The following is a 17025-nucleotide window of genomic DNA, read 5'->3' as shown; positions in this document are numbered from 1 at the left end:
GCCTCAATCTGATTGAAATGTTTTTAACTGACTTTCTTTAAGGTGGCACAGTTTATTCTAGGCATAATTAATTTCACAATACATCTTATCGCATTTAGTAAACGTCCAGAATAAGAAACATTCAAATAATGGTATATCAAGTGATTACCTTACAATTCGAATAAATAGTTAATATATATTTAACATTGTTATATCATAGTTTTCTGCAAATATCTGAAGTATCAAAACATTCATCAACCCTTGAGTGCAGTTTGCTCTCAATCGCTGACAACGGATCAGAGACGTAGGTATACATTTGCACACATGTCTGTCTCATAACCATTATGTTATCTGTGGCTAAAGCAATGTAGGCAATGTAGTGAAAACTCACAGGTCAGTTGTTTTCCTCAGCTTGCTCGTCGTCACTCGGCTCAGAACGTTGTACGCAGTTTGGGTCAATCCTCACAACACCTGTCTGTCCTGCGCTCTTTAATCAGATCGCGTGGGCTTGTCATGTCACACTGTCAGGACTGCGTATGTTTGTTGGCTTTAGGGCGCGTGGACAGGCTCCTCCTGCTGGCGCCCCGCCCATAGGCCCAGAACGCGTGGATGGCTCGTGGCTAAAAGTTGGACCAAACAAAACAAAACATGTTCTGATTCGCAACTCTGTTTGCGCGCTCGGGCACACACACACACACACACACACACACACACACACACACACACACACACACACACACACACACACACACACACACACACACGCACACACACACACACACACACACACACACACACACCTTCCAAGCTACCTTCCAAGTGTGATTGCGCGCGTGTTCTTACGAGCGTGCGCTAATGTGACCGACAGAGACCTGACCTGATGCGCTCCTCAGCGGATTGGCCATACAAACTTTGGTTTTCCAAGTATAATGACTATGAAAAAAAATTATGCAACAAAAAATACATCCCGGAATGCACTTTATTGGCGTTGTTATTGTGGCAATTGATTGTCCCTAATGTGTTCAGTCAGTTGGAATTGATGAATTCTGCTTAATTAGGCAGTAGAACCTTGCCTGGTGAAGGGACGCGTCGTGTAGGCCTATCTGTAAGTGATGATGACAGCTTGCTGGGTGTATTGTTCTACCGGCCATTTAGGGTATCCTCGGTCTATGCGTCATATTCTTAACCGCTTTACTCATCGAGAAAGGGCCCAAAACGCGAAACCATAGTGTTTCTAACTTAATAAACAGATAGACATACAGACATAAAGACGGACAGATGGATGAATGAACGGATGAAATAACAAATATAAACTAGAGTGTAGGCTTATCTGTCGGGGCCATTAACCATCTCTGTTTTCTGTCTGAGCCAAGTGAAAACAAAGAAAAACTACAAATTCCACGGTCCCCGCGCAAGACCCTCATGCGAGGCGAGCCGCCTCACAGTGGGGGTCTATTGTAATGATTCCTCATCGTAAGGCGGGTCTTGCGAGTCGCACGTGTCCTCGCAATGATCCCATTGTGCGCGCAACGCTCCTCTTCTCTCTCTCTCTCTCTCTCTCTCTCTCTCTCTCTCTCTCTCTCTGAATTACCATGTCTTGGATTTAGGAAATGCTCACATCTCCAATCAGCGGCATTGCGTCAACGAATTATTTAACGATCCTAAACAGATGGCTTCGTATAGGAAGCAGAAAAAACTGGGGGTGGCGGTGTGTGCGTGTATGTGTGCGTGTGTGTGTGTGTGGGGGGGGGGGGGGGGGGGGCATCTGTTGCTTCGATGCTCACGCTCGTCAATAGCCTGAACAAGATCATGTCTCGTGCTGAAACAGCGCATTATCCGGATTACTAACGGCCCGTTTGCTACTATCGCTGCTTACCATCAACACAGTGGAGTCTCATGTCTATAAGTGCGTATGTGTGTGTGTGTGTGTGTGTGTGTGTGTGTGTGTGTGTGTGTGTGTGTGTGTGTGTGTGTGTGTGTGTGTGTGTGTGACTGTGTGTGTGTGTTTGTGTGTGTGTGTTTGTATGTCTGTGTGTGCATGTGTGTGTGTTTGTGCGCGTCCATGTGTGTCCCTAAAGCTTCATGCACACACACCAAAAGAGGAACTCAATAATTCAATAACTCTGTACCTCTGTAACTCAATAACCCATTAATTCCGTACTGCCCCAACTCAGTAACCCTGGAACTTATTAACTCTGTAACTCAGCAACTAAATAACCTATATGTAACCCATAAACTCTGTAACTCAGTAACTCAGTAACCCTGTATGTTACTATGTAACTCAGTAACTCAGTAACCCTGTATGTTACTATGTAACCCAGTAACCCTGTATGTTACTATGTAACTCAGTAACTCAGTAACCCTGTATGTTACTATGTAACCCAGTAACCCTGTATGTTACTATGTAACCCAGTAACTCAGTAACCCTGTGTGTTACTATGTAACTCAGTAATCCTCTATGTTGCTATGTAACTCAGTAACCCTGTATGTTACTATGTAACTCAGTAACTAAGTAACCCTGTATGTTACTATGTAACTCAGTAATCCTCTATGTTACTATGTAACTCAGTAACTCAGTAACCCTGTATGTTCTTACGTAACTCAGCAACTAAGTAACCCTGTATGTTACTATGTGACTCAGTAACCCTGTATGTTCTTATGTAACTCAGTAACTAAGTAACCCTGTATGTTACTATGTAACTCAGTAACTGAGTAACCCTGTATGTTACTATGAACTCAGTAACTCAGTAACCCTCTATGTTACTATGTAACACAGTAACTGAGTAACCCTGTATGTTACTATGAACTCAGTATCTCAGTAACCCTGTATGTTACTATGAACTCAGTAACTCAGTATCCCGGTCACCCAGTAACCCAATACTCCAGTAATCGAGAATTCATGTTGTGAACAATAACCTGAAGCTCCACCTGAGGACAGAGTGAAGACCTGGCCATGGTTTGCTCTAGGTTGTGTACCGTTACGCGTTTTATCTGTAGTTATAAACACAAAATAAACTTGATTCCATTTCATAGCGTTAGAGACAATGGGTTTTATGTATATTTCTTATAGTTAGAAAGGTTTTTTTGTATGATATTTTAAACTATACGCCAGTTCTCTACAACACTGTCATGATAAATGCATGACACAAAATGTTCTCCAAAGTTAGTAACAGTACAACGAGAACCAGTTCAATGTCTACCAGTACAATAAGTACCAGTACAATGAGTACCAGTACAATGAGAATCAATACATTGAGTTCTGCTACAATAAGAACTCTACAACGAGAACCAGTTCAATGACTCCCAGTACAATGAGTATCAGTACAATGAGTACCAGTGCAATGTCTACCAGTACAATAAGTACCAGTACAATGAGTACCAGTACAATGAGAATCAGTCGTACCTCTCTTGTTATCTTTTTAAGAGCTGTTGTTATCGCCACCCAAATCCCCCCCATCCCCCACCCCAACCTTTTCCCTCTCCCCCCACAGCCCCTCCCTCTCCCCAAACTCTCCCCTTTCCCCCACAGCCCCCGTCCCTCCAAATGTCTTTTTTACCCCCTCAAAAAAAGGAATCACACTGCCACAAGTGAGTTGTCTTTGGTTGCAGGTCCCTGGGGACGGGAGGGAGAAAAGACTTGGGGGAGATGGTGAGCAGTGCTGACAGATGGGTCCTTGTTTCTGTCTCTTTCTGCAGATTTTCCCTCACCCGCTAAAACACAGACGCAGCAGACACACTCACGCACCGAGACTCACAAACACAATGGGCATTAAAGCTCCACACACATGCTCCCCTGGACCGCTTCTGAAAGCTGAGCGGATCGCAGCGAAGATGGAGCTGTGTGCGACAGAAGATCTGTGGCCTTCTGTATTCATACACTTTGGGAACGTGTGTGTGCGTTTGTGTGTGTGTTTGTGTGTGTGTGTGTATGTGTATGTGACGTGTCTATGTGACGTGTCTATGAGGCTGAATATGAGACTGAATATGAGGCTGTCAATGAGGCTGAATATGAGGCTGAATATGAGGCTGACTATGAGGCTGACTATGAGGCTGACTATGAGGCTGACTATGAGGCTGAATATGGTAACTTAACAGTCCTTCCTGAGGGACCAATGGCCCCTCTGATTCTGCAGCTCACATGGGAACATTAGTGGTCTGACTTTCCCTCACTCACTAACTCACACATACACAACCATATACACACACACACACACGTACATATTCACAGCCAAATACATAGATTAGCACATATACAAAGCTACACAAGCACACATGCTGTCTCTCTCACGCATGCACGCACACACACACACACACACACACACACACGCACACGCACACACACACACACACACACACACACACACACACACACACACAACTGCCACAGCCAGATGTACTCAGAGATATACCATTAACCAAAACAAACACTCACAAATTAACAAGGCACACCTTTACGTCAACTTGAACCTTAAATCAATCAATTTAGGTTAAATCACTTTCCTCCTGAATAAACTAAATTTGGTAATTGTGTATTGTGTAGTAATAATAATAGACTACTGATAATATTAGATACATTTAAGAGTTAAGAGTTTAAAGCTGAGGATTTAGAAATTGAGAGTCTGTCTAGATGTGTAAATCAAAGCCATATTATACATGGAGCCAAGTGCATAATTATAAGGATTCAACACCCGGCTGCCTGCAGCACATACTCAACAATTACCTTAACAAGCATGACAAGACGGCTGTACATTCGAAGATACGTGCATGTTTTAAATGCAATGTTCCCTATAAACATAACAGCTTTACTAAATACTGATTTGTGGGTATCACTAATGCAGAGCATTTTAATGTAAAGGTTAAGGGTTTAGCTTAGTGTACATCACTTAAATAATGGGTCTGGCAAATGCTTGGTTGCCAAACATCATAATCTATCAGGAGTTTACAATGAATCCTGTTTACAACTTTTCCACAAACAAAGTTTTGATCACATCTTGCAGCTTGGCTTCCCATTACGTCTAATCAACACCCAGCGATATACAGTGTAAATCCTTACCCTTACCCTTACCCTAACCCTAATCCTAACCCTAACCCTTTCTGTCGGGCTCATACTGTCTCGTGCCTCGGGTGTTACTCTCTAAGTGGGGTTTGAGCCATCCAACAATGGGGCCTGCGGTTTCGTATTCAGGATACTTTACGAGCTCCATCCCAGGGCATCTACAATGTTCTATTTTTTGGGGTAGATGGGTGTGGGGGGCAGGGGGGGGGGGGGGCTGCAGTTAGAAGGGGGCAGGAGAGGGGGAGGTGGATCCATCTGCCACGCTGGCAGTCCTCTGGGAGACGGGCGTATCCCAGGGGTGTTCTGGAGAGAGCGGGAGAGACAGACAGGCTGAAGGGATTACACCCAAGCACTAATCACTAGCGGTAATCTGTAAGGGCCCCCTGTACAAAATCCCTCTCTCAGCTCCCATTTTCTTTCTACATTTGTGTATATATGCTTCAATCTTCAGTATACTGCAGATATCAAAAGCTGTTGTTGTTGCCTTGAAACCTGACAAACACAAGGATCAATCCAGGTGTTATGTTTCTGCGTTTTAATTGGGAGAATAAAGGCAGTAGGTGTGACTGGCAGAGAGCCATGGTGCCTATGTGATCAGGTGCAGTGTCCCACAAGTGGCCTTGTCTGATTCCCACTGTGACCATTATGCAAATACAGCAACTAAACAAGCCCACAGCCCAAATTACTCCAACCGACAAAAACACATATTTTTTTTAGATCGGATTCAACTGCTGTAAATTTTATTTATTTAACTGTTTACGTTTGTAGGCCTATGTGATTTGCAACAATGTTATACCAATTATGAGTTTATTTGACAAAATGTGTTCTTTAAAAGAGATGAAAGGCTTTATGGATATGCTCCAAGGTCTGATTGTTATTTATTTTTTATCCCATGCTGAAATAGTGCTGGTTTTCAATGCACTGATACGGAATGAACCAGGTCACTTTAATTTTGGTCTAGACTTGTACAGTTTAGTTTCTTGTCTGAGCCCTCGTTGGGATCTTGGGTCAGGGTTAGCTAGTGTGTAGACTTCCACCGCAGGACAGATGAAGAAGAAGAAGAAGAAGAAGAAGAAGAAGAAGAAGAAGAAGAAGAAGAAGAAGAAGAAGAAGAAGAAGAAGAAGAAGAAGAAGAAGAAGAAGAAGAAGAAGAAGAAGGAGGAGGAGGAGGAGGAGGAGAAGAAGGAGGAGGAGGAGGAGGAGGAGGAGGAGGAGAAGAAGAAGAAGAAGAAGAAGAAGAAGAAGAAGAAGAAGAAGAAGAAGAAGAAGAAGAAGAAGAAGTCACCAGGTGATGGTGCCAGAGAGAACTGGAGCATCCTGGCCTGCATGCTCTGCCTCCTGCAGAATGCCTATTGGCCAGGCAGCCCCCTAAGCTCTCTATCCCTGTCTTATTGTTTGGTGAACCCAGCACTGTCAGTATTAAGCCCAGCTAATGTGATCTGGAGGCAGCTGGAGCGGTCTCGATTATTACCATGACACAGCCAACCGAGGGGTGTAATATCATTAAAAATAAATCAGGTGGTTTGGAGATTTGCCGTGGCGGGGGGTTTTCAATGGTATTAGTTGGGAGAAGTGCCATAATTTCATTAGGGAGTTGGGGCCCCGTACAGGATCTGTTGAAACGTTTCCTTTAACGTGTAGTAATTGAATTTGTTCTCACAACAGTCCCTGCGAAATTTAAAATGTAAGAAATTATGATAATAAATTGTCAAATTAAGAGACCATTTTTTTAATTTGATTTTAGAAAGATCAAGAATCAACAGCGGCCAATGGAAATAATACATACAAAAATTAATTAGGAATTCTCACAAAATGTAGTTTTTTGCGAAAGATAAGCCAATGATGATCATTGGAGAAGCGCAGGAAACGGCTCCGAATCATCTTAACATGTCTGGAACCCTTTAAGGTTGGCCTATTCAGTTCTTAAGTTATTAATTAAGTTATGCCGTCAGTGCAGCTGATCCGCTGACCTCGCTGGAGGTAGGGAGGAGGGTTGGGGGGCACAATTAATCAGAACATGGACCATGAAGACATTCCAAAAAAAACAAAACGATTGATAAATCTCCTAACACATTTGAGAGACAGAAATCTCTGTCTTCTGTTCGATATCTCCGATCTGCTGTCAAAGCGCCAGAAGTGCCGTTGGTCTCGCAGCGAGGGTCTCGTGCTGCTATTGTTCTTACGCTCGCGACACATAAACGGTGATTTCAAGGCCCATTGAGCGCGCGATGGATTGTGCCTGAAATCCATTGAGGGGAAGATAGAGCATCGATTAGTAGTCAAAGTAACCAGTAAATCTATAGCCTATAAAAATCGTGAATAAACTGAGCTTAATAGGCTAGATGGATAAATCCTCCTAACATGAACCAAATATGGGCATTTTGGTCTTCCAAATGCATTAGGCCTACTTTAAGTTTTTATATTTTAATGATGTCTAACGTTTGAATGCCAAATCACGTGTAGGACTTTGTCAAAGCTGCCAAAGCTCTCACTTAAAATGTAAAAGTTGGAATAGGTTATAATTAATATGCATACGTATTATCGATTTCCGAATAGCTTTAGACCTGTAGCTGCAGTTTAGCTGACTAATTTGTAACAGCTATCCATATTTTATGGTGTATTCATATATTTTTAGGATTTCCTGGGTTAGGCCTATATATTGTTTAAACGGTTAGCGACTATTTAAATAGATCATCAGACGAAGAAAAAAACACTCAAATAGAAACAATCAACCACAAGTTGGCCAATAGTCTATACGTGGTCGCTGCCCATAAATTGTGTTTTTTCAGATTGTATAACATTGCCCTCTTGTGGTGATTGTTAGAATTATTCTCCTCACCTAGAACGTCCCAACTCACTGTTAAACATCATACATTATTAAATGTAAATAATTCAGGGACTTTAAAACTCTTATATTCTTCATTCATTTAACTATCAATTAATTATTTTTTAATTACTTATTTATTTATTAATTTGTAAAAAATAAATTAAAGGGTTTACTTTGATACTTATAATGTATGTCTGGTAAATTTATATTGAAATTGCATTTATCTCTGTTTATTATTGCTTGTGGATTCTTTGATTTAAAGTGAAATCATAATGCACACTTCCTCTTAGAACAGAATTGATATGCAAATCATTTTTGGCCTGAATCTCGCCAGCTTTGGGTTGTCTATCCGTGTACCAGCCCTAGCTGACAATACGGTCTCAAAAGTTACCCTAGCCATTACACTAACAACACATACAGCTTGTTTCCTCCCCCGCTAGACATTGAGAGGATGCATCCCCACCAAAGTAGCAGAGTATCCTTTTATTTTGTGAAATTGGTTTAGAAGGCTTATTATTTCAGGAATAATTCAAAAGGAAAACAACAAGCTGTAACCCAACTGAACCATGGTACCATTGTCTTTCTACTGGCTCTACGTGGAGAGTATAAATAAGCCCACAGGGCAGGAAAACACAGAGACTCACCAAAACAGAACCGTCCATTATTAGATCAATGGCCAGCAGGGGATGAGACAGGCTGTATGTGTTGGTAATGTAATGGCCAGGAGGGTAACATGTAAGAGAGTCATGTCAGCTGGGTGCTGGTTCAAGGAGCTGAGTAGCACATACACATTCACACACACGTCTCTTACTCGCCCACATACGCCTCCATGACCTAAAATAAAATAATTCATGATTCTCACTGGAGCCTATATATAACGCTGCTTACATGCACTCTCTGCCCACTCATTATTTCAAGTCGATGCTCTTCTGTATTTTCTAGATATGCATTTGGCCTCAAAGCATTTGTGACCACCCTAGGGCATCACACGCAAAAATACACATGCACACGCACACACACACACACACACACACACACACACACACACACACACACACACACACACACACACACACACACACACACACACACACACACACACAATCAAAAGACACAAATCCATGCACACCTCGCTTTTTTGCTCTCTCTCTCTCTCTCTCTCTCTCTCTCTCTCTTTGTCTCTGTCTCTCTTGCTCTCTTTTTCTCTCTCTCCCTCCCCTACCTCCCACCCTTCTCATACTCTCTCTGGGCCCACCCCTCCCTCCCCACCACATGATATGAACATCTGACACACTTTTCCTCACAACCTCGGCAGATCTGCTGCTCTCCCTCCTCAACCAGCAAACTACCACCACCAGCCAGCCAGCACACTGCTACCACCAGCCATCCAGCCCCCCACCACCACCGTCGGCCCTCCAGCCCGACCACCAGGCAGCCAGCCAGTCAGCCAGCACCTGGTCCAAGCAGGGACACCCGCCACAGCAGACGGTATCCTCATCAGACGCCGGGTTCCCGGACGGAAGAGAGCATGGCCCCGAAGAGAGAACCCTCCCTAAAGAAGAGTTCTTCACCAGGGACCCAGCCGCGGCTCGGCCCCCCGTTCCCCTGCCTCCCCGTGAGTCCCGAGCATCCGAGAGCCGCTCCGGAGCAGAGGCCCAGGATGCTGCGCCCGTCCGACTCCCCGTTCGACCCCAGCACCTTGGAGGTGGGTGGGCCCCGGCTGTGACCAAGTTGATGTGGGTCAATTCTCTTTAATCAGGCCAACAGGAAACTATTTGTGACGCTGTATTTCTCCACTGTAAATGCTCATTGCAATCGGTAGTCAGTACCTCAGTTATGCTGCTGCTAAGAATACATTTGTATCAACAAAAATAGAGATTGGTTCCGACCACATAAAGAGAGAAGGGTTTTGATTGAACTTTATGTGGGAGCAAGCTCATGCAGTTTGACCGTTAATTTATTTCTGCTGGTGAACTCAAATAAGCTATTATTGTTTAGCCCCTAAAGCTAGAGATCCCAATGTGGGGCAGCAATGATAGAAAGTGTCTTCATTATTAGGTGGCCTCCTTAGGGAGATGCTTCTCTGCTTTGGTTCTCTGTCTTATCATCAACGTGTTTTAAATTGCAGCATAACTGCCTGTATTCTTGACCCACATTAGGCTCGGCACACTTGCTTTAGCTTTTTTGTAATCATTACTTTGTTCATGTAGGCCGATGCTGCTGCAAACACAATGAAGGTGCATGGTCTGACCCAGTGCAGGTTTTTCCGGCAAAAGGGTCGCGTAAAATTGCTTACCTAAATAATTTAGAATTGTGTTGAGCTATATGACACAATTGACCACTTCTGAGACTAAAAGTAAATATATAAATACAAATTGTTTGGTCTAATGATCATATAAGTACATGTTCAAACTATTGGTGAAGTACCGCCAATTACAACAAGGTTGGCAATAAAAACTATGATTTAACTAAAACTCTCCGTAATGAATGTATAGCAAGACCGATCTATAACAGCGATTCCCAACTGGTTCGTCGCGACTTACCCATAAGTGGATTGCGAGGTCATTTTAAGTGGGTCGCATAGCATTTGCCAAACCTTATTCTTAAATCCTCAATATTGGTAAATGAATATTGCTTTTATTTTTGGGTCGTGACTTAAAAACTTATGGCACATGTGGGTGCTGAGGCTAGAGTAGTTGAGAACAACTAGTCCAGGGGTCGGCAACCCTAGGCACGTGTGCCACCACTGGCAAGGGGCAGCATAATCATTGGCACACTTAAAAAAAATAATAATCATAAGCAATCATTACTACCTATTTTTTTGCACTTTATTCTGTTTTGGGCATTTCCTCCCAGTGCAAATATTAAATTAGTTACAGAAACCAGTGTTCTGAAATGGGATCAATTAATAGTTTTTAAACCTATGTTGTGAGTATTAGAGGAGAAAATATTGTTGCAAGTGGCCTTTATGCATCGCCTTCACATGGTTTTGCAAAGCTGTACATGTATTAAAGATATTGATGTGGATGGTTCCAACATTCTCATATATTCACGTTTTTTAGATTTCTCACAGTGCAAATATGTTTTTGAATGAGTTTCTGAAAATGGGGTTTTAAGATGGGACATATGTAATTATAATTTGTAAGCCCATGTTGCAAATATAACAACCAAAAAAACATTTAAAATGCTGATGCATGATTGTGGACTATATGGAAATAGTAAAATTCCATGTCTTCTGGAAATGTTTTTGGTCGTTGTGTCATAATTCAGCTTAATTTTTAATATATTGTTGCTTAAGGCACACTTATTAACGAGAAAATGTAAAACTGGCACTGCAAGTTGAAAAGGTTGCTGAGCCCTGAACTAGCCTAACATACGGTTCACACACATATTAGCGTGCCAGCTATACTGCTTCTGGGGCTGGACTACTCTGAGACGAGCTAGGCGTGTTCATGTGTGCGGGGGGTGCACACGCTGCGTGCTGCGTAGTGACGAGAGTATGACGCGTCACCAGGCTGAACTACGCTGCATGTTTTCCTGCTGTCACACATTCATCGCTTTGCCGACATCCAGGACACAGCTCAGACACAGCCATGGTGGGTTTCTCTTGTGCTCTACTATTTGCAGATGCGTCACCTGATAATGCTACTAAAGATCCGACCTCAAAGCAACTGATAATCTTTGCAACATCTGAGATGATGAATGTTAGGATGTGGTTTGTTGGCGTTGCAGGCTGATTGCTAGCGGAAGTATAATGAAGTTAGCCTGGTTAGCTGTGTTAGCGAGTACTTCTTTAAAGAAAACTATCAAGTTGTGTTTACTTTCGTCAACGTGGCTAAAGTAGTGATCAGGCCAAATACACATAGCCTAAACCAAACAGGTAATGTAGTAAGTAATGATTGTTTCCATCACTGGGATTACTTTGAGTTGTGTGGCAAAAGGCTCATTTTCACTGAGCTTCATTTCTTTTTGAACAGTCGGACTTCTCGGAAGATCAAATCATCGGTGAGTCTAAGTTGCGGTGCTGTAACCCTAACCCTGTCTCTAAGCTTTCCTTGCATGTCCCACCCTTCATCTCCGTCCCCTGGTCCTGGTCTGTTCTCCGCTCCTGTAGGAACAGCTGAGGTTCTGTTCTTTTCTTTTCCTGCTGCTCAACCCTTTCCACTTCACATTACTTCTTCTTTTCAGATTGAGTTTAACCTGGATCAGATCCACGGTAAGTTCGTGGTACGGGCATAATGGTTTTCCTTATCAGGGGTGTGTCTGCATGTTTGCATCTGCTTAAACGCGACTATAGGCATTTTGTCCGTCTTGTTTAGGTTCACGTATAGTTGGCATTGTGCGTGTGTGTGTGTGTGTAGCTCATGTTGTAATATGAATTGCATTAAATTGTGTTCACTTATATGTACAATCCTTCGTGAGAAAAAAAGAGTAGAGTTCTAAGGCTTAGATATAACCAGCTCTAGTGTAAACCTAACCTTTTCTAATATTATAATGCATGTATTCTTAATTAAGTGTACTGAAGTTTAACATAAAGTTTGCTTGTTATCTGCCTAGATGACCATCCCTGGGCTTTTCCTTTTTTGGTGTTGAGTACAGTAGTGGAATGATATTCCTTCTCTGGTTTGTTTAATCACTATTGACATACTAGGCTGCATCCAGCCACTCTCCTCCTACTTTCCTCCACTCCTACAATACCAAATAAGGTAGTAGCTGGCTAGAGGGGAAGAGGCACATTCCTGAGAATCGGAACAATTCCACAAACAGGGCTAGGGATAGCCCTTGACTCTTCAACATAGTGCTTTAACTTAAATGGGCATCCTTGCCCGGCAAGTTATTTAAAAAAGTTATGCTTTAGTTCTAGACTATAAGTTGCACATTTTGTTTGCATTCATTTTTTATTATTTAAAATGTTTCTGCAGCTGATATATCCTAGTGACTTATGTTGAGTTTCTATTTTAATGCCGTCTGTTGACCTAAACACCTGAATGGATTATCGATTGAATAATTAGTTTGACATACCCTTTTTAGCCCAAAATAAAGAGTAACACAATTATTTGTTTGTAAGCAAGCACCAAAGCAAGGATGGCTGTAATATAAGTTGTACTTAAACTACTATCATAGTTAGTTAGAAAGTGTTTTAATCTGAATAACTAAAAGGCCATCTATGGTCATGAATGCTTCTTGTACACAGAGTGGATCAGGTGTATAATGTATTCTGTCTGGGTGTTCTTTCTCCTTGACAGGTCGTTTAACCTAGAATATAATAGACCATGGAACCTGGGAGATCATGTTTGCCTGACCTATGGGAGCATTAGCGTAGGATGCAATAAGAGATCAAGTTAACTTTCCTATTGGAGCTGTAGTGCAGGCTACAACGAGAGGTCATGTTAACTTGCCTATTGGAGCTCTAGTGCAGGCTACAACGAGAGATCAAGTTAACTTTCCTATGGGAGCTCTAGTGCAGGCACAATGCAGGCTACCATAATTGGCGTCAACTGATATCGGCAACTCCGGAGTCATCCTCAATATTAAGCCCTTCCAAATTAGTCAATTGATTAACAAACTTTTTGTGGATAATTGTTTGTTGTGCTTTTCAACCAATCCCGTGTCTTAGCCTTTAACTCCTTAAAAAATAAACATATGCACAGATGTCTCTCATTTCCTATTGAGAAGCGTCTATGCTTTACTTTTGCGTCGTCTGTGTATGGTCCATGTGCAGAGTTCAAGGAGGCCTTCCTGCTGTTTGACCGGACGGGCGATGGGAAGATCAGCTACTGCCAGTGTGGGGATGTCATGCGGGCGCTGGGGCAGAACCCCGTCAACGCAGAGGTCCTCAAGGTCCTGGGGAACCCCAAGTCAGACGGTGAGTTGGACCCACATTAATAGACTACCATCTTATCTTGGATTAAATCTCCTTTGGGACCTTAAATGGGTTCTGTGTTAAAAGCTTACAAGTTATTAGCTAGTTTTTTATGTAAATATGTATGTATGTATGTATGTATGTATGTGTATGTATGTATATTTATATATATATATATATATATATATATATATATATATATATATATATATATATATATATATATATATATATATATATATATATATATATATATATATGGAATTACTCAAATTACTTTCAAGTCGTATTCATTTTTATTCTGGACAGTATTCAACTCATTTTACTTAGTTGCCTTGTATTATATATATTGTTATTATGTCTTATATTGTTGTTCAAGCAATGATGTATGATTAAGGAATTCCTGGCTGACTCCCATCTTCACCCTACAGAGATGAGCCTCAAGATGCTGGACTTTGAGCAGTTCCTCCCCATGCTCCAGGCCATAGCTAAGAATAAGGACCAGGGCTCCTTCGAGGACTTTGTGGAAGGCCTGCGTGTGTTCGATAAGGAGGGCAACGGCACCGTAATGGGAGCTGAGCTCCGTCACGTCCTCACAACGCTAGGTACGCTCTAAATTTCATTCATCATACTCTTGTTAAGAGAGTTTTCCAGTACTTTCAATTAACTCAAACTCTTGATAAGATGGTGTCTATTCCTTTCAACTAACCCCTAAATCTGTGATTACACCAAAAAAGAAGAGAATTTATATATATGTATGTGTGTGTGTATATATATATATATATATATATATATATATATATATGTATATGTATATGTATGTATGTACTTTTATTTTATTTTTTCATCTGAATTGTAATATTGAATAACTTCGCAAAAATCTGTTTAACTTTACACTCCTCGGCTATTTGTTTATAACAAGCAACAAACCCAGTTAAATCGGTGAATGGGGAACTTTTTGGACATATCTTCCACTCATTGTTCAGTGAACGCTGAAATTATAGGCTGGAGGCGGTGAGCTACGTTCAGACAGGTTCTGTGTGCGGAAATAAAACGTGAGCTTTCAGGTTGTCCGGTTCCCAGGCTCAATTTGTAGTGCAATGCTTCCAAACCTGGCAACCTACTAGGACGCGGCAGACCAGCAGAGGCCACTGCTGTTCACCTTTTGTTTTCACTCTAGAGCCCTTTAGAGCCCCCTTTCGTACTGCAACGTTTTTGCTGATATTATGCTACATTTATTTCATATTGCCACATTTATTTAATAATGACACATTTCCGGACCAAAGCAGTTGCGATTTCTCCGGTTGATCGACTAAAGGTACATCGCCTGGAAAGTCCAGAGTCGGGCGTCCCGCACCTTTGCCTGAAGTAACGTTAACTTCTAGGTCCTCTTCCACACAAGGACCTCTTCATCCATGTCAATATCTTGAAGAGCACAAAGTCCACCCGAGTATCACTTAAAAGGATTAGCGGCATAATAGTATCGGCTGTTGATGTATGTTGATCATGTTGCTTGTCCCACTTTATGTTCAGCCATATTTATTGACTATTTTATTGACTCCAATGGCATTTCATAAATAAATGCTTATCAATTCTTATTATATTTAACCTCCAAAACAGGTACCGAACATCTGTATTCCCTAAGCATTGTGTTGTGCTCCTGGTGTATTTGATGTAGTCGGGGTGGTCCACAGTTACCAGGGTGACATATCAAAACATTAGCTTGGCCGCAAGACTATTCCACTCTGGGCATGGTTTAAAGAAAGTTAATTTAGACCCTGATTGCGGGGGAAAAAAATACTGATCAGGTTTCCACGTGGTGCCGTTGAGAGGGATCAAGGCAGAGACCGTGTCCACTAACTCTGACATGAGTCGGTCTCCTCTTTTCAGGAGAGAAGATGACGGAGGACGAGGTGGAGACACTGCTTGCCGGCCACGAGGACGCAAACGGCTGCATCAATTATGAAGGTGAGGAGCAAAACAACCTGACATGATGATGTCGTTACGCTGACAGAGTGTTGTCATTCTACACCTGTAAGCCTCTGCTCTTTGTCCGACCACATTAAGAGGTGCTCCATCCTGCCACTTCTATGACTCCTTCAATGAGTGACTGACCTTAATGTTCGTAAACAAGTGACGCTGACCATACTGTCTAATAGTTTTTCCTACAGAGGGGCCTCACCTGAGGCACGCTACATCGTCTGTTTTCCCTAAGGGCACCCTCCAGGCTTTCCTGCTTTTTTAGTCACTGAATGTTTTTTTAAAGTTCAATTTGAAAATGTGAATGGAAACACACCTTCTGTTTCTGTCTCTCTCCTCTGCATCTCTCACTCTCTCTGTGCAGCACCTCCTCCCTGATAACCAGAAGTATGTGTGTGTGGGGGGGGGGGTTGGACCGAGCTCCCTCAAGTTATTTTATTTGACGTCATCTGTGTGTGAGGAGATGTGATTTTAACCCCTCTCTCTCCCTCTCTCTCTCCCACTCTCTGCAGAACTGGTCAGGATGGTGATGAACGGGTGAACTGGTCAACACGGTCATGAACGGCTGAAGAGAATTCCTGTTTGTCACCCTCACGTTTTCTACCATCATATATATATTTTGTTGCAGTTGCCTTCCATTTAATGCTCACTATTCTTTTTTAAGAAGTGCCTTACATTCCCCTTGTTAAGACCCCAGATTACCCTTTTTCCTATTGCTGCCTCGCCCATTCCTATATGTGACCAACATGCATGTACTTAGAAGATAATATATATATATTGACATTCCTAAAGGCAGCGCGCAGACTACCTGTCTTTGGACAAACATTTGATTTTCATTATCGATGGTGTGTATGTGTTGGTTCAGATTTTACATAAGGATAACGCTTGTTAGCAATTACTCCTATTATTGGACTAGACTTACTGTGGTGAAAGGTATTTCATCCATTTTCATGTCAGAGCTATGCAGTAGGTTAAAGTTGAAAAGCCATACAATCACTTGGGGAAATATGACAACTCCAAAGTTGTACATGTCCTAGTTCCCTTTATTCCATTGCTGCATTGAATTAAAAAAAACAAATCTCAAACATTTGCTTATTTTCTACTTTTTTTCTCATCTTTTATATCACATGAGGAAAAGGAATTGACTTTAGAGCTTTTGATCGTTAATTATATCTAATAGTATGGCTTCTACACAAACACAACTTAGTAGAACTGCATGCTGCATGCAGGTAACCAAATATACTTATTTTAGCGCGCGTTGATTTATCCAGGAATCTTGAAAACAATTTTTTTTCTAGTTTTAAATATAATTTGTCAATC

The 17025-nt window shown here is 41.9% G+C and overlaps 1 protein-coding gene across 3 annotated transcripts; it reads left to right on the top strand.

Annotated features, from left to right (window-relative positions):
* Positions 1-9390: 9390 nt before the first annotated feature.
* LOC307078850 (myosin light polypeptide 6) lies at positions 9391-16790 on the top strand (the record flags this gene model as incomplete). Of its 3 annotated transcripts, none has more annotated exons than XM_079740855.1 (6): positions 9391-9567; positions 12051-12078; positions 13585-13728; positions 14157-14330; positions 15616-15693; positions 16218-16790. In XM_079740855.1, the coding sequence occupies 6 exons, from the start codon at positions 9391-9393 to the stop codon at positions 16244-16246; spliced, it is 630 nt and encodes a 209-aa protein (XP_079596981.1). In that variant the 3' UTR covers positions 16247-16790. The 3 variants fall into 3 exon arrangements, with proteins under 3 accessions (XP_079596981.1, XP_079596980.1, XP_079596982.1); XM_079740854.1 differs by lacking the exon at positions 12051-12078 and adding an exon at positions 11840-11867; XM_079740856.1 differs by lacking the exons at positions 9391-9567; positions 12051-12078 and adding exons at positions 11369-11458; positions 11840-11867.
* Between the last annotated feature and the right edge of the window lie 235 nt (positions 16791-17025).

Source organism: Pollachius pollachius (assembly GCF_949987615.1).
Source record: "Pollachius pollachius genome assembly, chromosome: 8".
NCBI classification, from domain to species: domain Eukaryota; kingdom Metazoa; phylum Chordata; class Actinopteri; order Gadiformes; family Gadidae; genus Pollachius; species Pollachius pollachius.
The sequence above is the reverse complement of the archived record's forward strand: the minus strand, read 5'-3'. Positions and strand labels throughout refer to the sequence as shown.